Genomic DNA, 22,824 nt, shown 5'->3' on the forward strand with positions numbered 1-22,824 from the left:
TAGGGGTTTATGTTCAGGCTGGTGAGCTTGTCTATAACACCTGAGTGGGGAATGGTGTCCAAGGCCTTTGCAAGGTCTAGGTAGGCTGTGTGGACCACCTTTCCCTCGTCTATAGCCTTGGTAACTGTCTCAAAGAAGTCCACCGGGTTTAGGAGGCATGATCTGCCCTTAAAGCCGAACTGGGTAGGGTCCAGTGTTTGGAGGTTCCCAATGTCTCTGTTAATGAGATCCATGATGATGCGCTCCATAGCTTTGCAGACCAAGCTAGTCAGGCTTATAGGGCGATAGCTCCCGGGGTCCGCTGTGGCTCCACCTTTGTGAAGCAGAATAACCATTGCTGTGCGCCACTCTGTGGGCACGTAGCCTGTGGAGAGGCTAAGTTTAAACAGTGTGTTTAGGTGAGGGGTTAGTTCATCTTTGAGCTCATGTAGGACGCAGCCTGGGACACCATCCTGTCCCATTGATGCTGTGTTTTTGGCTTTGGAGAGGGCTGTTTTAACCTGAGTGTCTTTGATTTCAGGGGCACTACATTCTTCTGGTATAGTTATGGGCCCTTCTGGGGATGACAGGGGGGTGAACTTTGCACTGAACCTGTCTGCCAGGATGTTGGCTATATCAGTCGGTTCAGTGTATTTTGTGCCATTCTGCACCAACTCCGAGCAGATCTGAGAATTGCCACTTAGATTCTTGACATAGCTAAAGAATGCCTTGTGGTTATCTTTGGAGTCCATGGCAATTGTTCTTTCAAAGCTAGCCTTGGATGATTTTATGAGGGAATGTAGTTTCTTGCTGATATTGATCAGGGATATCTTCCCTTCTTGGGATTTTACTCTTTTCTGTACTAGTTTCTTCCTTCTATTGTATAGCTTGTTTATGACAGGGGTCCACCAGACTGGTTTCCCTTTCTTGGAGGAGAGAGTCTTGGTTTTGTTTGGGATAGCACGATCCATGCATTCTTGTAGGTGCCGGTAGAGTGCATTAGAAAATGATTTTGCAGCTTGGACAGCGTTATCCTTTAGCATGGGGGCTTTGAAACTTCCCACCTCGGTCTTAAGTAACGTGAAGTTTGCTTTTGAAAAGTTTTTCACGGTGGTTTCTTTGACCGGGGGTGGTGGCGGAATGTGGATATCCAGAGTGATTAGTTTATGGTCATATCTAACCAGTGAGGGGTTGACCTCGGGTGTGGAACACCGGTCGCCCATGTTGGTGATGACCAGGTCCAATATGTTGTTACTTCTGGTGGGGGTGTTGACCAGTTGATCCAGGGCATTTGAGTTTATAAATTCTAGGAAATGTTGGGCAAGGGAGTTTGTACTTGAGTAGTTCTCCCAGTTAATGTTTGGGTGATTGAAATCACCCAATATCAGGGTGTTTGGTAGGACCTTTATGTTTCCAGGAATGCGGAGTGGGGGCCCTGAGACATAGTGGGTGATCTGTAACAAGCTATAATTTGAATATCAGTTTTGCCCATTATTTGCACGTGGATAATCTCTGAAGCATCATGCTGTGCCACTAACCTGGAAGTGTGGGTATCTTTGATGAATATGGATACTCCCCCGCCTTTTGTATTTCGGTACGGGTTTTGTGGACGAAATATATGGTAAGAGTTGTAGCCTGGTAGTGCTGGGGTGCTCTCTGAAGCCTTAAACCAGGTTTCTGTTACTGCACATATATTGATTTTCTACATACTGAGGAGTGCCTCGAGTGCGTGCATTCTGAGGTTTAGACTTCTGGCAGTGAGTAGCATTACCCTCAGTTTTTTGTTACTTGTGCTATTTATGGCAGTGGGTTTGTCTTTTGAGCCTTGCCTAAAAAAGGCACTATGGGGGTGACAAGAGCCTTGGCTAGTATTCAAAAGCCTAAGGGTGACAGGTGCAAGACGTCTCTAGCGAAGCAGCGTGGCTTGTCAAGCATGTCATCACAGTCTGACAGACACTGGATCCCCTTTGAATGACACTAGAAGCTTCGCCAATTGTTGAAATTGATAATTTTTTTCTCTATACCGTGGTATCATTCTTGGTGAAGGCAGGATGCTACTCAGGGTCATACCGGGCTGGGCTACGTGATCAGAGAGCTCCTCCATGTCTCTTTTCATGTAGTCCAGGGAGGTACAGCTCAGGTCATTCACACCAACATGGACAATGACAGAGTCATATTTGTACTTGTTCTGGAGTGACCTGAGTGCTTGTGTTATGTGGCGGATCCTGGCACCCGACAGGCAGCTAAAAGTAACCTTCTCCTTGTTCAGCCTAGTGAGTGGGACGTCAGTGTGCCTGACTACAGAGTCACCTATTACTAGTGTGTTGGGTATGTTATTTTGCCTTAAGGGCTGTGATTGCATGGCACACTGGTTTTGTGAAGTATGTGTTTCATGGGTTGTGTTGGGGTTGGAGGTTGCTTGGATGTCTGCTTTGGAGGTCTCTGTTGCTTTTACAGATTTTTATTCAGAGCCTCCAAGTATGTTTTTGTGTATTTATATGTGTTTTTTGCCTGTGCTGGTTTCATAGGTATAGGGTTGGGAGGATGGCCTAATGGTTAAGGTGCTTGCCTTGCAAGCACAAGGTGCAGGGTTTGAGTCTCACAAGGGATAATTGGCTAGGCTTAAAAGGGCTCTCAAGGGCAGTTAGCTTAGTACGAACCTATGAATCTATAGGTCTATGTGAGACTCGTGGTGTGATGCAGGTAATTCCCTTCTCCTCTTGACTGCCTGGTCCAATCTTGGGTTGAGAGAGCTTAGCCTCCAGTTTGGCTGTATAATTGCATCCCTCGCATGTATTAGTGTTTGGTGGGAGAGGGTTGTCTGTGTACGAGACAATTGTAGCATTGCCTCAAAATGCCTAGATTCACCAATTGGACCAGAGAGTACACCTGAAACTGCCCTTTGGACATGCCTGGATAGGTAGAGTGAACTGTTTTACTGATTGGCTGATAAGGTTGAATAGAGAGCCTTGTCCTTCTCTGCAGTATGGGGGGGAGGGTCTAGTGCTAAGGTTTATTAGTGCTTGCTATGAGTTTTGATCAAGTGTCGGGATGAGAAGTGAATGGTTTGAGTGCTTAAGTTGAAAGTTTGTCTTGGTCCAAGGGAAAAATTGAAGAGTAGAGTTTGTGGAGCAAGGAATAGTTATACCCTAGCTAACCGGTGCTGCCCGGCAAGCAAAACCGTGCAAATGTGGTTTTTTTAGCAGGGAAATGAAAGAGATAGAAATTAGCCCAAAATGGCCAATAAACTACTAAATTCTGGGCTGAAACCACTCCTCCAGGGACAGATAGGCTGCTCAAAGCTCCGTCTCTCACAGTGAACAGAGAAACTTCCTTCTATCCAAGTAAGGTATGGGCAAACACAGAAACCTGTAACACAGCCCTGAATTCAGCACTAACCTGAAAACTGGACTATACTAGCTTAGAAAGGCGGGAAAGCAAGTATATATATTTTTTTTTTCAGAAAATAAAGCAGATACAATAAAAAAACACACTTTAAATGCACAGAAATGGCTATCACACTTGAGTGTGTAGCCTACAACAGTTAAACAGGTAATTTAAACACAAAAACGACTTTGTTAAAGTGCAGGCAGTAAAATAAGTACAGTATGTACATGACAAACTCTGCTACGTAAAATAATTAATTTTCATTTATTTGTTACTTTGTGTTACCAGACGTTTTTATTTGATTAGTTACTTCCTTCATTCAGGAATGCAATCCCTTCAGTTCAATACACATACATACCTTTACAGTTTCCAAATTTCCAGCTTTAGAAGCTTCAAGCAATCGATAGTCAACATCCGAATTACGGACTGGTGTGCTTTCTGTTGGTTTGAAGAAAAACAAAACTACATGTAATGTATACATACATTACTAAAACAGACAATGAGACAACTTCTTAACTGCAAATAAACTAATGCATCAAAATAGCAGTTAACCCTTCAATATAAACATGTATTCAAGTGTTTGAAACACTTGGCAGAGAATTTATTCAACTAGCACGATGTAGGCTGTTATAATGTGCACACTGCTGTACAAACAAGAAGATAAAATTAAAGTCACTCTGTAAGTTTAAAAACTAAATACAAAGGACTACAAGTAAAATGGGAAACAAGCAGTAAAATTATGCTATTTTCTGTAGTAATTATTAGATAAGTCACAAGACTAAAATTACCCAGTCATTTTCAAAGACAGAATGGGTCTGAGCACTCCTCATCTCAAACATCATCTCCCCTTGTGCATCAAGGTAAGAGAAACCAAAAATACAACATAAGCAAAAAAAAACAGTTACATTTGTTAAATAATCCAAATCGCTAGCCCGTGGTCTAATGAATTGCCTCTGTTAAATTAAATTAAGCATTAATTACTATTGCTTCCAACTATGAAATTCCAGAACAAGAAATACAAGCTCATTTAAGCACATCAAGTTGCTTCCTTCATGAATACAAGCAAGTGTAGCAGTTTAAAAAATTGTATCTGCCTTCATTAGTACTGCCAACAACACCCTTCAGCACCTACCAAACATGGAGCTTCACTGCAATTCTACCACTGCTTATTTGTAAGTAGACAACTAGGTGACGCTGCAGGCTGGACGATGTGAATGTACCATCCGTAGCAAATGTGCATAACTTTCACAATACTAAAGTGTTACAACCCAATGGAAAAAGCTACATCATTATGATTTTTACAACCAGCTGAAAATTTTTAAAAACATAAGTATAAAGCTTTAATTATAACAGAATTCAAAGACTCTCTAGCATCACCATCACCTAACTAATTCAGTTTAACTGCTGAAATCAATTTCTAATACCATTAATAAGACTGCATTGCTACTACTAATCATCCACAACTACAGTGCTAACAGTGGTGCATACTTCATTCTGCACAATGTAATAAAATTTGCAGTATGAAGATGCTGCATACTTCACACCAATTACTTAGTAACATTAGATCATGCCTGCTGAGAAAAAGGCAGTGAGTGAGACTGCAAATTTAGCACAGCAGTATATTATGATGAAAATTCAAAGTCACATTTCTTAATCAACAGCTAACAGTAACCAAGCTGTAAAATAAATGCTTTTATCAAGCTGGCTATACCCCTATCAATAACACATATTGGCACATTTATAAACCTGAGCTCTTCAACTCTGCTCTCTTTCCTGTGGAGGACCAAAATAGGTGAGTTGCCCCGCCCCCCCCCCCAAAAAAAAAAAAGACAGTATAAGCAGAAGTGGGGGCTTTAGTTATATGACTTGACACAAGTTAGACCTAAAGTGCTGACTTAAAATATAACAAAATACAACAGGGCTTGACTTGACTTTACCCTGGGGCTTAAAATGAACTGAAGTATTTCTGCACACAGTTGAACCAAGTGATGCTCTATCTCTGGAGACCAGATCCAATTTGTAATGAGTAATAAAAGTATGGGGAGTAGCCCAAGTTAACGCTGGACATATGTCACCCATGAAAGCTCTGGAAAGGAAAACTGAAGTAGCTGCCATGGATCTAGTTGAATGAGTTTGTAATGGTTGTGATAATGTAAAACCCAATTTTCTACAAATAAATGGGATACAAACTTTGGGAAGAATATTAGTAAATGAATGGCTTGATTGATATTTGATTCTGACACCACTTGGGAAAGAAAGAGGCAGTTGTTCGTAATGTTGGTTGTAGTAGTAAAACCCAATTTTATATAAATAAATGAGATACAATCAGTTAGCCAGATGAGACTGCCCATTGCTACACTCTGAGCACTTCTCGACACAAGGGATAAGATCTGGTGCCTCCTTGTTTGTTGATGTACCAAACTACTGACATATTGTCCATTTCAATTGCAATCATCCCCGAAGGGAGAGTACCTTGAAAGGGCTGCAATGCAAAAAGCACTACTCTCATCTCTAGGGCACTGATATGCAAGATGGCCTCTTCGGGGGACCAAATGTTTTGGACTGCTTCCCCAGAAAACGCTCCCAACCCACTCCAACTGGGAAGCGTCCATGGTCACTATGGCCTTGGGCTGAGGGGGAATGAACTGATGGCCTTGTAAAACTTGATCTGACTGAATTCACCACCTTAGATCTCATTTGCATATCTGAGTGATTCGTATCAGAACTGACATGGGTTGGTAAAGTATCGACCACTGTGTTGCTAGCATCCACTGTATAATCCTCATGTAAAATCTGGCTAAAGGCGCTAGTGTTATTGCCCCTGACATTGATACTAGAGCTTGTAGAACCAAGCAGGCTGACATTTTGGTACTGCAGATATTTTCCTGACCTGTGATCTTACAGTCTGAACTCTTGAGGGAGGCAGTTTGCGCTGAACAGAGCCCCTATGAATTTTAAATTCTAAGTCGGCTCCAGTTGAGACTTTTCATAGTTTATGATTATTCCCAGATGAGAACATGTATGAAGAACCTGATCTCTTGCCCTTATTAACTGATACCTGGTCTGGGTGGTAATGAGCCAGTCGTCTAGATATGGAAACACCTGGAAACCTTGCAGTCTCAAGTGAGTTGCTACTACTGCCATACATTTGGTGAAAACCCTGGGGGTTGTGGTGAGACCAAAGGGCAGAACACTAAATTGGTAATGACTGGCTCCCAGGCGGAAGTGCAAATACTTTCTGGATTGTCTGTTCATCTTTATGTGATAGTACGCATCCTGAAGGTCTAATGAGCACATCCAGTCGTCCTTGCCCAGAAAAGGGAGAATGGATTGAACCATGACCATCCAAAACTTGGTATGTCAAACCAGTCCCGTTTTCTTTGTCAATAAAAAGAATCTTGAGTAAGTTCTGGATTCTATCTGGTATGGTGGGATCTCTTGGAAGACTCTCTTTTCTAGCGGCTTTTGTACTTAAAGTGCTGCTTGTTCCCTCTGACTGAGTGGAATGTTGGGGATTCTCTAAGATTGGAGGTGGAAGGGAAAAGGGTATTACATAACCTCTGGAAGTAATCCTCTGCACCCAAGTATCTTTTGTTATGTCTAGCCAAGCTCTCTGGTGCAGGGATAAATGACCCCCGACTGCCTCCAGAGGAGGACAACCAGGCCCTCCTTTCAAGAGTGCTGGTAAGGTCTGTCAAAGAAAGAATCTCTGGACCCTTGGTTTTCTGGGCCAGCTCTACCACGTAGGCAGTGTTGATCATTGGAATTCCCCCCTCTATCCCTGGGGGAATTTCCTTCACATGTGTCGTGGAAATGACTCTTGAGATTTCTTGAACCATATCTTCTGACCACCTCGCTGATTCCTAGAAAATGATCTTGGAGGAGTTGAAAAACTTATGCCTACAGCAGACAGGGTCTTTCCATCCTTCTCAAACTTGGATAACATGTCCTTAACTGTGGGGCCAAACAAAGACATGCTGTCAAAAGCAGCACTGACGAACGAAGACTTGAAGGGCTGCACAAAATCACATAAGGACATCCAGACATGTCTCCTAATGGAAATGCCTGAACCTGCTGCTCCTGAGGGTACTTCGGCTACGTTTGAAATGAGCCTCAAGGATGAATTCCAGATTGCAGGGTAGGGAACTGAGAAGCCACACATGACTGGACCTCTGTAGACACAGATCCTGAGAAGGTATCTGACAGTTCCTTAATCAAATCCCTCTACAACCTACTATAGTGTGCCAAATAATTCAGCGACCTTAAGATGAAGGTCAGTGAGACATAGAAACACTTCCCAAACTGTTCCACCATTCTAGACTCCCTGTTAAGGGGATAAACAGTGGAACTCTCCTTGGTAAGTTCCCTCTTGGTGGCTGCCACCACAACCATGGCATCAACGGGCACCCCTTTAGCCCAAAACTCTTTCCCCGAAGGTGGTGCCATAATCTTATCTGGTCTCCTGGATATGGGTTCAACTGTGTTGAGTTCCTTCCACACCTGCTGAGAGAATAACTCAAGAAGTTAGTCGTCGGGCAGAGTAATGCAGGGGGTAGACTGGACAGTACCGGAAACCTCCAGGAATACCGACTCCTTAGCTGAAGGGTTACTGCGTGTCCAAACACCTCTCTGCTTTAGCATCTGTAGGATGTCTCCAAATGAGACATCTTCAGGAGGTGATTGTAGGGACCCTTCAGCTTCATCAAAGTCTGTATCTTCTGTGACTGACTCCTTTTGGAAGTCAAAGTGCTTCTTCTTATACATCTTCTTCCAAGGGAGCTGCTCAATGGGATGTTCTGGGGATGTATTGGAAGAAATTGAGATAACCTGTTGGGAAGCCTAGGGGTCTCGGACTGGCTGTTCTTGTGGTAAAAAGCGATGAGGCTCCAAGTGCAGACAAAACAAGGTAGAAGGCTGAAGATCTGAAGGGGATGGATCTATCTGTTTTTGCGAGGCAGACAAAATCCTCTTCACAGAATCGAAGGCAGATTGCCCCAGAGAAAGAGAAGACCTCAGATATGAAAACACAAGCTTTTGGACTGGAGTCCTCACCCGGTCTGAAAACAATTTTCCCGTGGTGGAAGCCGGAGCCGAGCTATCCAGTGCCCAGGGTCCAAGAAGCAGAGATAGCTCCAGTAACTCTGGAGTCGACACCAACATCTCGGATCCGGCAGGGAGGATTCAGCTCCAAGAGGTTTCTGGATCTGACTGAACCGGAACACTCAGAGTAAGCTTCAGATCCGAAGATAGTGCTATCTTCAGATCTGAGCCAGACAGAACCAGATGGCTCGAATCCAGGGACTCTGAGAAAGGAGGTGGAATCAGAGGAGGAACTTGTATTGTTGTATGGTCGAAGATCGGACCTCCTGACCCAAAGGGGTAGGAGCCAGTAAAACACCCATCTGGCTCAGGGCAGAGAGGATCTTCCACACCACTCTTTCCACATCTTCCTCTGTCAAACTTCTGGAAGAACGAGTGGAAACAATAGACAGGAACCTGGGTAGATGATGTTCCAAGAAAGGTGAAGGCACCAGATCCACAGATGGTGAATATCTTGTTCTGGGTAGGTGAATAACTCCTGAACCAGTAGGGCTGGAAGTAGTTGGATACGATACCTTTTTTGTCAGATCACAAAGTCGGGTCCATCAATTTTTTTTTCTTTTTCACATCAGAGAGTGAGGTCAGATTCATCTTGACTTTTTTCTTGGATGGCTCCGAAACTGTGGAAGATGTATACGGTTTCAGAGAAGAAGTTTTTGACTGACTGGTTTTGAGAGATTGATCTCCAGATATAACCTCTCCAAAGGCAGAAGTTAATAAGCCTTTTAAAATAAGCTTGTTTTTCCATTCTGCAAGCGCCCTGGGGTTGGATCCATGGCATACAGAACAATCTCCCTGAAGATGTAATGGTCCCAGACAGTACACACACATAGTGTGTGTATTAGACATGGGAACTTTGTGCCCACACTTAACACACTTTTTAAACACAGTGGGGTCTTCCCCCCGATAGCAAAAACCATAAAAAAAAAAAAGAGAGAGAAAAGGAAAAATTGAAGAAAGAAAATACATACTATATATATATCTATATATATATATATATATATATATATATATATATATATATATCTATACACACACACATCGGAAAGGTCGCAGGTGAAAGTCAACGGCTTTTCATGCGCAGAATGGGAAATTTTCCCTTTCTGCACTGAAGTGCGTTCTCGGAGTTGGTATATTTAAGTAGTGGCGGTGTGGGGGGTTCATGGGGCTTGCCCCCCTGCTCAGAGCAGTAAGGTAAGTTTTTAATTTTTTTTTTTTTTTTTATTATATAGTCGATGTTTTGAACTTCGCTCATGTGAGGTTTGAAGTTTTGAAACTTCAACTATATAATATAGACCCTATATATATATATATATATATATATATATATATATATATATATATATATATATATACATATATACACATATATATATATATATATATATATATATATATATAAATGCATATAAAAATAGATATCATAGAACAGACTGGAGAAAAAACAGAAAAACTACAAGCAATAGTACTAAAAAGGGGCCAGAACCCAAGTGTAGAAAGAAAGTAAATACTAACAACAGTATTTAAGACGTACGCAATGTACAATAGTCCAAAAAAGGGAAAGAAATACTAACAATAGTATTTTGGAAAGTACTAACTATACGATAAGGTCAGGGATAGGACAAACAATTTAAGAGAAACAAGAAAAATATTTAGATTTGAAATTATAATGAAAACACTTTTAGCTGACAAATGCTCGAGAGCTAGGGTCAACAGCCCCTTTCATGTAAAGTGGCAAATGAAATCTGAAGAAACTTAGGGTTGGTGCATTATGGGCAATTGAGAAGCTTGAGAGTTTTTGATTGCCACGAGCTTTAGCAACATCTGAGTCTGATCCAAGGGTTTGGATCCAAACCCATCAGTTGAGGATAGAATGAAAACTGACAACATCAGATAAAAATGACAGACTACTCCTTGCATGACAGTATTTAGATACCATGGATATTCCAATGATTGCAAAAAACAAAAGAAGAAAGGCAGACTGCAGTTTTCAGAGCAAAGATCAGACAAAGCATCAATGATCTGCAATTTTATCAGGCATTTTAAAAGCCATGAAGAAATATAAATGTATTGCTTAGTAAATAAACAAGCACAAAACATTTTATATGCCATTATCAATCATAATGCTGAAGCAGAAATAACATGCAGCTTGAGACTAATTTACAGCCTTGTGGGGAAGAAGATGTCAACCAGTGAGTACAGGTAAGAACAGGACAAAAAGGGTATTTTATAACAATAAAATCTTAGCCTGTAATGGACTACCTTTTGATTAATTTGTTGTACTCAACATAAAAAACAAATGAAACAATTTAACAAGTTTTTTTTTTTTTCAAAAGACTAAATCTGCCTTTTCTTCCATGCCAATAAGTGTTGAGATTTCCAGTTTTAAATCATTTTATCAATGCTTATGCTGCTATGCAACATGCATGCGCAAGGTTACAAAAAAGTTCCACTGAGTGAAAACATCTTATGTGTGTGTGGGTGTGTGTGTGTGTAGATATATATATATATATATATATATATATACACATATATATATATACACACAACATATATATATATATATATATATATATATATATATATATATATATATATATATCTATATCTATACACACACAACATATATATATATATATATATATATATATATATGTTGTGTGTGTATATATATATATATATATATATATATATATATATATATATATATATATATATAGTTACACACACACACACACACACACACACACACACACACACACATATATATATATACATACACACATATATATATCACTGCCACTGTGGTTGTGAGAAAGGACGGAACAAAGGGACGTCCCTTGACAAGGTCCGGGGAGAGAATCCACCAGTGAAGAGACTCTCTGCAAGCCCAGGAAATCGGAACTGGATGGGACAAAGGTAGATCTAGTAGAGAACATTGAACTGCTCGCGTCCACTGAAGAACTCGCATACGAAGTCGTGCAAAGGGTAGAAGATTGATTGTGGCTGCCATGGAACCCAGAGCCCACAGAACTGTCTCAGCTGAAGGAAGATGTGCCTGGAGAATGTAAAAAACATGAAGTCTTAAATTGTGTACCCTTTCCGGAGTGAGATAAACCTCCATTTGTATGGTGTCCAACTGAGCTTCTATAAAGTCTAGGGTCTGGACTGGAGTCAGTGACGATTTGCTGAGGTTTACAGTAATGCCCAGACTGTTCGCTAATACCAGGAAATAGTCCCTAGCTTGGCACAGTAGATGCTTGGTGGGGGCAGCAAAGCGCCAATCGTCCAGGTAAGGAAAACCTAAATTCCCTGAAGCCTCAGGTGAGCCGCTACTACCGCCATCACTTTGGTAAACACCCTGGGGGCTGTGGTGAGACCAAAGGGGAGGGGCCCTGAACTGATAATGATTGGCCCCGAGCCGGAAGCGGAGAAACCTGCGGGAGCGCCTGTTCATTTTTATATGCTAGTACGCGTCCTGGCGGTCGATCGAGCACATCCAATCCTTTTCCTGCAGGTAGGGCAGGATGGACTGAAGGGTGACCATCCAGAATTTTTCCTTGGCTACAGATAGGTTCAGGGTGTAAAGATCCAGAATGGATCTTAGGTCTCCCGTCTTCTTTGGCACTAAAAAGAACCTGGAATAAATGCCCAATCCAGATTGGTCTGGGAGGACAGTTTGGATGACTCATTTTCTTATCAGCTTGTCTATTTCCAGTGCTGCACCCTCCCTTCTCGCAGGTGGAACGTCTGGGAGGTGGTTTGGTGGGAAAGGTGGCTCTACGAATGGGCTGCAATAACCTCTGGATATGAGTTGCAGCACCCAATTGTCTGTTGTTACGGACACCCACTCTGTTGGGTGTAGTGAGAGGTGACCCCCAACTGCCTCCAGAGACGAGCGGTTGGGCAGCCCCTCAGGGCTGCTGCACCAGCCTGTCCAGAAACAGTTCTTGAGACCCGAAGTTTCTCGGACCCCCCCCCCCCCCCCGCCTCTGGGTCTATGATAAACCCCTCTGCCTCTGGGGGAAGATGAGTCCTGAGTGTCCTGGGAGAACTGAGATTTCCAGAACCACATCTTCTATGCCACTCGCTGATTCCTAGGGAAGGATCTTTAAGGGGTGGAGAAGCAGATCCCTATGGCAGACAGTGTCTTCCCGTTCTTCTCACTCTGGACCAGTGTTTCACACACAGATTTCCCAAACAGGGAATAACCATCACAGGAGGCATTAGCAAAGGATGCCTTGAAGGGTTCCGAGAATTGACACAGCTGGAGCCAGGTGTGAAGCCTCATGGCAACGCCAGACCCAGATGCCCTAGCGGCTCCCTCCGTAGCATGGGAAAGAAGGCACATGGATGTATTGACTACTGCCTTTAGAGTGGCCAATCATGCGGAGAACGTCTTCTTGACCTCCGCCGACATGGGCTCCAGGGGCGACTCAGCGACTTCGTTAACCAGGTCACGGTGCAGTCGGATGACATGCGCCATATAGTTCACCGCTCTTATGGTAAAGGTTGCTGAAGCATACACCCACTTCCCCAAATGGTCCATAGTCCTAGACTCCCGGTCAGGAGGATGGATCGTAGAGCTCTCCTGTGTGAACTCTTTCTTTGTGGCGGCTGCCACCATCATAGCATCTACTGGGGACCCCTTACTCCAGCTAGTCCTGTCTGTTGGGAGACTGAGTATTTTATCTGAATGCTTGGGAATAGGCTCCACTGTGTCCAGTTCCTTCCATGCCCAAGATGTTATTAAGCCCACAAGCTGGTCCATGGGAGGGGACACCCAGGAGGTAGATGGGCTCATGCCGAATGCCTCTAGGAACACCAACTCGTCTGGGGTTGGTTTCTGGGCAGACCCCCCCCCCCCCACAGCAAAGGATTTCCATGATATCTCCAAAGGAGACACCTTTGGGGGGGGGGGGGTGACCTGGGGGAAACCTCCTTCCTCCAAGTCAGTGTCATTCATGAGGAATTCTGGAGAGGAGTCCAGGTGCCTCCTTTTGCACGTCCGTTTGCAAGGAGCCTTCTCAGTGGGACTATCTGTGGGGGACTCGCAAACTTCTTGCTGCTCTCGAACAGGAGCTCCTCGAGGTACAGCGAACACGGGCTGTCCCTGAGAGGACAGGAAAGTCGGGGCTGAACCCAGAGCCGAGGGAATCAGGGCAGAATCCGAAGACGAGATGGTCAGGGGTCTCGACGCACTCAAGAAAACACTCTCCATCATATCAAATGCCGAGGGGGAGCCAACTTCCTTAGAAACAAGGGAGCTGCTCCCCTAGCATCTGACGGGGGGGGTCGGAGCAGAGACTGCAGGAGCCAAGACACCAAGGAGGAGACTGTGTTCCGAAAGGCTCGGAGCCGACAGTGCCCCCTCGGATCCAACACACTCAAGGCAATGGCCGGCGTCAAGGTGCAAGGTACCATCGGCGTTGACCCCCCCCCGACCCAGAGAGTCCTCGGATTCAAAGACTCCAAAACTGATGCTCGGATCGAGAAGGAGTTATAGGGGTAAAGAAGGGCTGCGAGCTCCCCGCTTTGGAGGGAGAGGGGGGCTGGCAAGACTTCCATCTGGATCTGCGTGCGGATGAACTTCCGCATCATCCTGTCCATATCTGCCTCACTAAGACTACAGATCGAACTTGATGAAGAAGCCATCAACACCGTCCGGGAGTGCCGATGAGTGGAACCTCTAGATGGGCACCTAGATACCTCCGGCTTCAGAGAGAACCTGGGAGATCGCAGCCGAGGGGTACTGGGCCTAGGAGGGTTCTTAGATTTGGCAAGAGGCCTTGCCGGAGCAGAGTGGTCCAGAGACCGCTTCCTAGAGTTGTCCTTTTTTTGATTTTCGCCTTCCCCAGACCTCAAGGTGGGAGTTTGAATCCCAAAGGCCTGGGGAAGAGAGAAAGCAGAAGCAGCCAAAGTAGAGGCCACCGAAGCCATGGTTATGAGGACTGCCATCCCCAAAGAAGGTAGCAGGCCTTTCTTCACCAGCTTAGCCCTCCTGTCCTTAAGGGCCTGCGGGTTGAAGCCCATGCAAATAGGATAGGAGGTAAGCAAATGGGCTGAGCCCACACACACACACACACACACACACACACACACACACACACACACTACGCACAGAGTGTGGCCACTGACTGGGGAGAGCTTATGGCCACACTCTGTGCATTTCCTAAATACTGGCTTGGAGGTCTCAGCCATATTAGGATTAATAATCACCACAACCAGCACACACACACACACACACACACACACACACACACACACACACACACACACACACACACACACACACACATGAAAAAGAGAGGGAGACCAAAGGGAAAAACTATACTAACTATAACAACTATTTTTTATTTAGTATATCCGATGGACTAACGCGGTAGGGGAGGTGAAAACAAGAGGATGGGAAAGAAAATTACCCTAAACTGCCTAAATTAACAGTCACTTACCCAAAACACAGCCTGGAGCTGTGTGACCACGATGCATAGCTTTTCAGTGGCAAACGAGATCTGAGGGAAGGAAGGAGACAGGGGAGCATTATGGGTAAGGGGAGGAGCTTTGAGCTCAGATCAGATGCTAGTGATGCGGCCGTCTCAGATCCGATTCGGATCCAAATACCCACAGGTTGAAGACCACATGAAGTCAACTACTTGAGATCACCTTTTTAGGCTCTATAGTTATTTTCTTCTCATAGGCTGCCTACGTTTGGTTGCAACACCTTTTTTTACTTTCTGATGCCTAAGTAGTTGTGCTAAAAGGTTTTGTACTCTGGAGTTATCAAAAAATAATTAATGGCAACCTTTCTAAACTCATGTATACTATCCAAATACTTCCTTATTTTCCCTTTAGCACTCTGTAGCTACTCTTGCTCTGTGAAACTCCCCATGTTTTGCAATGTGTTAACCTTTTGTCAGCCCTTCTAAATTATTCCTAATACTTCTTTTCCATATCTCTTTCTTATTTATTTTATCCCACTCACCAGTTGCCATTTCTGAAGAAATTTCTACCTTCCTTAACTCAAATAATTTTACTACTCATTACTTAAATTCATCTCTCTTTAACTGGTAAAGAGGAAACTGCTACTGTCTCATTCTTACTTCACTATCCTGCATCATTTTTATTGGTACATGATCTAAAATAGTTACTGGATATGTGTCAAAGCTTTCAATTAATACAGACTAGCCTGGTTACTGCACCTTGGGTAATAATATGCAAATTCTGTCTATGTTTGTGCTACTGAATTCACATTGTAGAGGCCATCCTGGTGTGCTCTATATAGAACACTACTTTCTGCCCCTCTGCCATGGGACACGCTGCCAAGCATGTCAGCGCTCTAACATATACTACTACATGCCGCATAGCTGTGTTACATGCCACAAGGTGTTAGCCAACAGTATAAAAACTCAATGTACAGTGGATATAAAAAGTTTACACACCCCTGTTAAAATGACAGGTTTTGTGATATAAAAAAATGAGACCACAATAAATCATTTCAAACCTTTTCCCACCTTTAATGTGACCTATAATCTGTACAATTCAATTGAAAAACAAAACAATCTGCTAGGAAAAAAAATATTTAAAAAAACGTACAATAAACTGGTTGCTAAGTGTGCACACCCTTAAAATAATACTTTGTTAAAGCATCTTTTGATTTAATTATAGAATTCAGTCTTCTTGGGTAGGAGTCTATCAGCGTGGCACATCTTGACTTGGCAATATTTGCCCACTCTTCCTTGCAAAAGCGCTCCAAATCTATCAGATTGCTCTTGTGCACAGCCCTCTTCAGGTCATCGCACAGATTTTCTATTGGCTTTAGGTCTGAGTTCTGGCTGGACCATTCCAAAACATTACTTTTCTTCTGGTGAAGCCATTCTTTTGTTGATTTGGATGTATGCTTGGGGTTATTGTCATGTTGAAAGGTGAAATTCCTCTTCATCTTTCTAGCAGACGCCTGAAGGTTTTGGGCCAAAAGTGACTGGCATTTGGAACTGTTCATAATTCCCTCCACCTTGACTAAAGTCCCAGTAACAGCTAAGAAAAGCAACCCCAAAGCATGATACTGCCACCACCATGCTTCACCATGGGGATGGTGTTCTTTTGATGATGCAAAGTGTTGTTTTTGTGCCAAACGTACATTTTGGAAATGTGGCCAAAAAGTTCAACCTTGTTCTCATCAGACCATAACACATTTTTCCACATGTTTTGGGGAGACCTGCTGTACTGTTTTGCAAACTTTAGCGAGGCCTGGATGTTTTTCTGCGTAAGAAAAGGCTTCCGCCTTGCACCCTACCCCATATCCCAGAAATAATGAGAATACGGGAGATTGTTGTCACATGTAGTACACAACCAGTACTTGCCAGAAATTCCTGCAGCTCCTTCAGTGTTGCCGTAGGTCTCGTGGCAGTCTCCCTGACCAGTTTTCATCTCGTCTTTTCATTAATTTTGAAGAGATGTCCAGTTCTTTGCAACGTCACTGTTGTCCCATACTTTTCTCCACTTTTTGATGACTCTCTTTCACTGTGTCCCATGGCATATCCAATGCTGTGGAAATTTTTTTGCACCCTTCTCCTGACTGATACCTTTCAACAATGAGATCCCTTTGATGCTTTGTAAGCTCTCTGCGAACCATGGCTATTGCTGTAGCAGGCAACTGAGTAAATGTCAAGAAAATCCTACTAGGACAGATAAACTTTATTTGGGGTTAATCAGAGTATTTTTAATTGATGGCAGGTGTGTACCCAAGAAGACTAAATGTTGTAATTAAATCAAAAGGTGTTTCAACAAAATATTAGTTTGACGGTATGCACACTTATGCAACCAGCTTATTGTATGTTTTTTTTTATTTTTCTATATTTTTCCCCTAACAGATTTGTTGGTTTTTCAATTGAATTGTACAGGTTATAGGTCTCATCTTTTTTTATATCAGAAAAACATGGCATTTTAACAGGGGTGTATAAACTTTTTATATTCACTGGATGTCTGCATAACCATGAAGTCCATGTAATTAGCATGCATCCACTCTGGTTACTTACATGGTACACGGACCTCTGTTACTCTTCTCATATCAGCAAGTGTTTGACTGTACTGATTTGTCTAACCATGTTGTGGTTGTACTACACAGCTGCTTCCACCTGACCAGACTTGTTGGCTCCACAGCACTGCAAGTCCACACTTGTGTTTATAATTAGTGTTTTTACTGCTGTGAAGAGCTGTGTAACTTCTGCAAGGATGTGCAGCACTTCTCTATTATTCCTAGCCTTGGACCTACCAGTGGTACTTACTATAAAATCCTCTTAAAAGTAATGTATGAAAGTGTGTGCCTAATTACGCTATCAAAAAGAAAAATCAGACATCATCTAGTGGAGGTCAGGCGGCAATACAAGAACAAGTACTACTTGCTCAGTTAAGCAAGCTCAATGGAAGAGACAAAGTGGGTAAATGAGTGAATTCTCCACCTCTAGAAGTACCAGAGAACTACACTTAAGCCTGTTAGTATTACTGAAGCATCTGTATTCACAGTGACCATCACCACTAGTCCTCACAACAAATGCACACATCTGAGTGAAGAATAATTCCATTTACAAACTACCTCAATGGGATGATATATTCTTCATCTATTAACATATGTTTAAATATGTTAAACATAGTTGGAAAAGCAAAAATCAAGAGAGATTTATATTACCCGTACATACTTTAGTTATGCAAAACCAGAACCCTTCTCTCTTTTAAAACAAAAGGAAAGAAATATAGAAGTAATACAAATGTAAAAGTTCTGGTTTATCTTGTGCTACAATTAGTCTCCCCTACCCATCATGATTTCTGACCCCACCACAGCACAGAAACAGTCCTATTCCATTTTCTCAACATTCAGGTCTAATCATTTAGGCTCTCTTCCTTGACATGTCAAAAGCTTTTGAAACGTTCTCACACTAAAAGCTTCTCCAAAGACTTCAATATACTGATAACATTCCTACTACAGTTAGATGGTTTACTAGTTACCTAAACAATCACATCCAGTCTGTAAAATGCAATCACTCCCACTCTGTCTTCCTATCCATCACAACAGGTGTCTGCCAAAGTGCTGTACTCGGTCCAGTACTTTTCAACATCTTCATAACTGGCATGCAGAAAGAAAGTACAGTTTTGTACCTACCATAAATGTAGATGTTCGAGGGCTATTACAGCTGCAGTAATTACATATGGGTTTTCAGCCGGCAGGCGGTCCCTCGGTCGGCCGAATTCCAAAGTCTTGGTCCGGCGTCGGTTGTTGTCGCGTACTCTTCTGACGTCAGGAAGGCTAGAGTATAAAAGACACAGCCAACGCCATCTTCTTCAGTCTTTCTTGCCCCAGATGTCAGGTGCCCCCAAAAGGAAGGCAATACATAAATTAGTGTAATACACAAAAGTAAGCAAATAAAACATAGTAGGATAACCCAGGCAGCAGGTATGAATAGGTATTCAAACCCCAAGGTCTTACCAAGAGGGGAAGGAGGGTGGGAAACCTGTACTGCAGCTGTAATAGCCCTCGAACATCTACATTTATGGTAGGTACAAAACTGTACTATGTTCATCGTGCATTACAGCTGCAGTAATTACATATGGGTAGAATCCCAAAGCTATGTATAGGGTGGTAGGTACTATACGGAACTGGGTTGAGCTAGAATGCCCTGCAAAACTGCAGTGGCAAAGCCTGCTCTAGTTCTGGAGTATAAAGGCAGATGGTAATGCTTTGTGAAGGTATGTACAGAACTCCAAGTGGCTGCCTCCAAGATATCTTTAGTAGGCACTCCTCTGAGGAAGGCTGTAGAGGTGGCTGTGGCCCTAGTGGAGTGTGATCTGATACCAGTAGGTACGAGCTTTCCATGATGGGAATAACAAAAGCGTATGCAGTGACCAATCCACTTGGAAATGGTCTGTTTAGTTACAGGTTTCCCTTGACCCCCCACAGCATAGGAAACTAGGAGTTGATCTGATTTTCTGAATGACTTGGTTCTGTCCAAGTAGAAACGTAGCTGCCTATGGATATCTAAAGAATGAAGCAGCCTCTCCCCTTTGTTTTGAGGATTAGGGTAGAAGGTAGGAAGATGGATGGCCTGGTTTAGGGCTACCCTAGATACTACTTTAGGCATAAAGGAGGGGTTAGTACGCAGGGAAACCCTGTCCTGATGCAATATGAGGAATGGCTGCACCGCCATGAGGGCCTGTAACTCAGATACCCTACGAGCTGAAGTGATGGCCAGTAGAAAAGCTGTTTTCCAGGACAAATATTGTAATTCTGCTGAAGCAGCTGGCTCAAAGGGAGGCAATGTTAATTTTTCCAGTACATAGTTAAGGTCCCAAGCTGGTACTGGTTGTTTCCTTGGAGGCCTTATGTTCTTAGCCCCTCTGAGGAACTGTCGCAGTAGTGGGTGTGAGAATAAAGGAGGATCCATATTGAATTCTGCAGATATTGCTGAGGCATGTATCTTGATTGAGGAAAAGGAAAGTCCCTTGCTCAAAAGTTCAGTTAAGTACTGTAAAATCTGAGGCAGGTTTAATTTTCTAGGATCCTGTCCTCGTTCTTCATTCCAACAGCAAAACCGCTTCCATTTTGCGGAGTAAGCTTTTCTTGTAGATGGTCTTCTAGCCTCCAAAATGACATCCTGCACTTCTTTGGAGAGTAGTGCCTGATGTGAAGTTAAGGAATTTTCCATGCAGCTAGACTGAGAGTTTTCAGCTGACTGTGAAGAGTTTTGAAATTGTTCTCGTCAGCAGTAGAGGTGTTAGAGGCAGGGGCCACGGAGGAGTGTGTGTTAGGCTCCTCAATAGTGGATACCAATGTTGTCTCGGCCAATCTGGAGCAATCAGTATCATCCTTGGCTTGTCTGTTCTTGCTTTCAAAAGCACCTTGGGCAGCAGCGGTAGTGGTGGGAATGCATAAACTGACCAAGTTGTCCATGTGAATGAAAGGGCGTCCACTTTCCAAGCCTTTGGGTGGAAGGTCCTTGAGCAAAACTTTTTTAATTGATGATTTTTGTGGGAGGCAAAAAGGTCTATGTCTGGCCTTCCCCATGCTTGAACAATCTCTGTGAATACGTGTGGATGTAGCTTCCATTCGTGAGGGTCTGTCATATGTCTGCTCAGAGTGTCTGCCAGTGTGTTTTCCATTCATGGTAGGTACTGAGCCTGGAGTTCTATTTGTCTTTCCAGAGCTAGATTCCAAAGAGTCATGGTTAGTCTGCACAAGGGGTATGAATGAGTCCCTCCTTGTTTGTTTATGTACCACATTACTGTGGTGTTGTCTGTTCTTATGAGCAGCTGTCCTGGATGCAGGAATTCTCTGAACGCTGTAATTGCATTTATTACTGCCAGCATTTCTTTTTGATTGATGTGAAGGTGCTTTTCTGTTTTGTGCCATCTGCCCTGAATGCACCTGTCCTTCATGTGCGCCCCCCAGGCGTAATCTGAGGCGTCTGTGGTTATGACTTGTGTAGCTTGAGGTTTGCAGAATGGGAGGCCTTTGTTTACTTGGCATGCTTGGGCCCACCATATGAATTCCTTTTGTAGACAGGGAATTATTGGAATCTCCACTTCTAAGCTGTGACTGTGTTGAGACCATAGATTTTTCAGGTACCATTGAAGTTTCCTCATGTGCAGCTTTGCACATGGGATTAGAAGAATGCAAGATGCCATGAATCCCAGAGCCTGCAGGATTTTCCTTGCAGTAAGCCTGGTACTTTTGCAAGCATTTTGAAGTAATGAGATAGTTGCCCTTGTTTTCTGTTGTTAGGTAAGCCATCTGGGTGTTTGTGTCCAAGTTGGCACCCAGGAAGGTAATTTTCTGAGAGGGTGTTAGTTTTGATTTCTCCTTGTTGATGGTGAATCCCAGAGAAAGCAGTAAGCGTGTCACATATGCCAGATGTTTGAGAAGTACGAGTTTGCTGTCCGCTTGGATCAGGCAGTCGTCCAGATAAGGGTAAATTTGTATCCCTTGAAGTCTGCAGTATGCAATCACTGATGCCAGGCACTTGGTGAATACTCTGGGCGCAGTAGATAAGCCAAAGGGCAATGCAGAGAATTGATAGTGATTTGAACCTGCAAGAAATCTGAGGTATCTTCTGCAATTTTGTCTGATTGGGACATGCAGGTATGCCTCCTTGAGGTCCAATGTTACCAGCCAAAACCCCTTGCCCAGCATGGGAAGGAGTTGCTGTAATGTGAGCATCTTGAATTTTGGCACTAGAAGAAATGTGTTGAGAATGGATAAGTCCAGAATGGGTCTCCAGTCGCTTCCTTTTCTTGGCACCAGAAAAAGCCTTGAATAAAAACCTTGTGCTTGTTGGTGCGTAGGTACCTTTTGTATAGCCCTCATGTTTAGGAGCTTTGCGATTTGTAGTTGTGCCTCTACCCTTTGATTTTGTGGTAAGTTTGGCATGCCTCTCATTTTTGGAAGAGTGTGGAAATGAAATTTGTAGCCTCTGTTTATTATGTCCAGAATCCATTTGTCTGTTGTGACAATATGCCAATTGTTTGCAAATAGAGCCAGTTTTCCTCCCAAAGGTGCTGCCAGTTGAATTCTGCTTGGCATGGAAATGAGGGAGTCATTGAGTTTGCTTTCTGTACTGCTGTGCACTGTCGTCACCACTTCTTGGTGTTGGTGATTGCCATTGTCTGCCTCTGTAGGATCCTTGGGGTTGTCCTCTGCCCCTTCCGCGTCTGTATCTGCCCCTTTGGGTCTTGTCAGTGGTTGGAAAGGACCAGTTTTTTGACGGCCAATTCCTGCTGAACCTTGGTGGCTGAACCTGTAAGAAAGCTTTGACAGTTTGCATAGATTTTGCCTTTTCTTCCATTTTACGTAAAATATCCTCAGCATTACCACCAAAAAGAACATCCTTATGTAACGGTGCATCCAGAATTTTTGCTTTCACCTGATCTGGAAGATTTTGTTCCCTTAGCCATGCATGTCTGCGAATGACTGCTCCAGTGGCGGCTGATCTGCTGGAGGCCTCTAGTGCATCATAACCACATTGTAAGGTGTGCTTGCCCACTTGCTCAGCACTATGCATCATATCCTGCAACTCTTTTAAATCTGGTTGTTCAGGTTGTGACATTATTGTTTTTAATTGTGATAACAGAAATTGCTGATATTTAATCATATGAAACTGGCAGTTTAAGGCCCTCATGGCAAGGGTGGCCGAGGTGTAAACCTTCCTACCCCACCTTTCTAGTGATCTAGATTCCCTTTCCGTAGGTAGTGGATTCTTGGCCGTGGAAGCCTTAATTCCTTTAGGGCCTTGAGAAATAGTTTCAGGGTCTGCATTATGGCCTTTATAGAGGAACTGATGAGAATTAGGAACTCTGTAATACCTATCCGGC

At 43.3% G+C, this 22,824-nt stretch overlaps 1 protein-coding gene across 1 annotated transcript in view; it reads right to left on the reverse strand.

Annotated features, from left to right (window-relative positions):
- The window catches only part of TNKS (tankyrase), a 2,150,186-nt gene that overhangs the window by 984,731 nt on the left and 1,142,631 nt on the right, over nucleotides 1–22,824 (reverse strand). Inside the window, exon 13 of the mRNA XM_044060937.1 lies at nucleotides 3,725–3,804. Within this exon, the coding sequence (XP_043916872.1) occupies nucleotides 3,725–3,804 (80 nt within the window). The remainder of the gene's footprint in view (nucleotides 1–3,724; nucleotides 3,805–22,824) is intronic.

The sequence above is a fragment of the Protopterus annectens genome, chromosome 2.part0 (assembly GCF_019279795.1).
Source record: "Protopterus annectens isolate FY-2018-M chromosome 2.part0, PAN1.0, whole genome shotgun sequence".
NCBI classification, from domain to species: Eukaryota; Metazoa; Chordata; order Ceratodontiformes; family Protopteridae; genus Protopterus; species Protopterus annectens.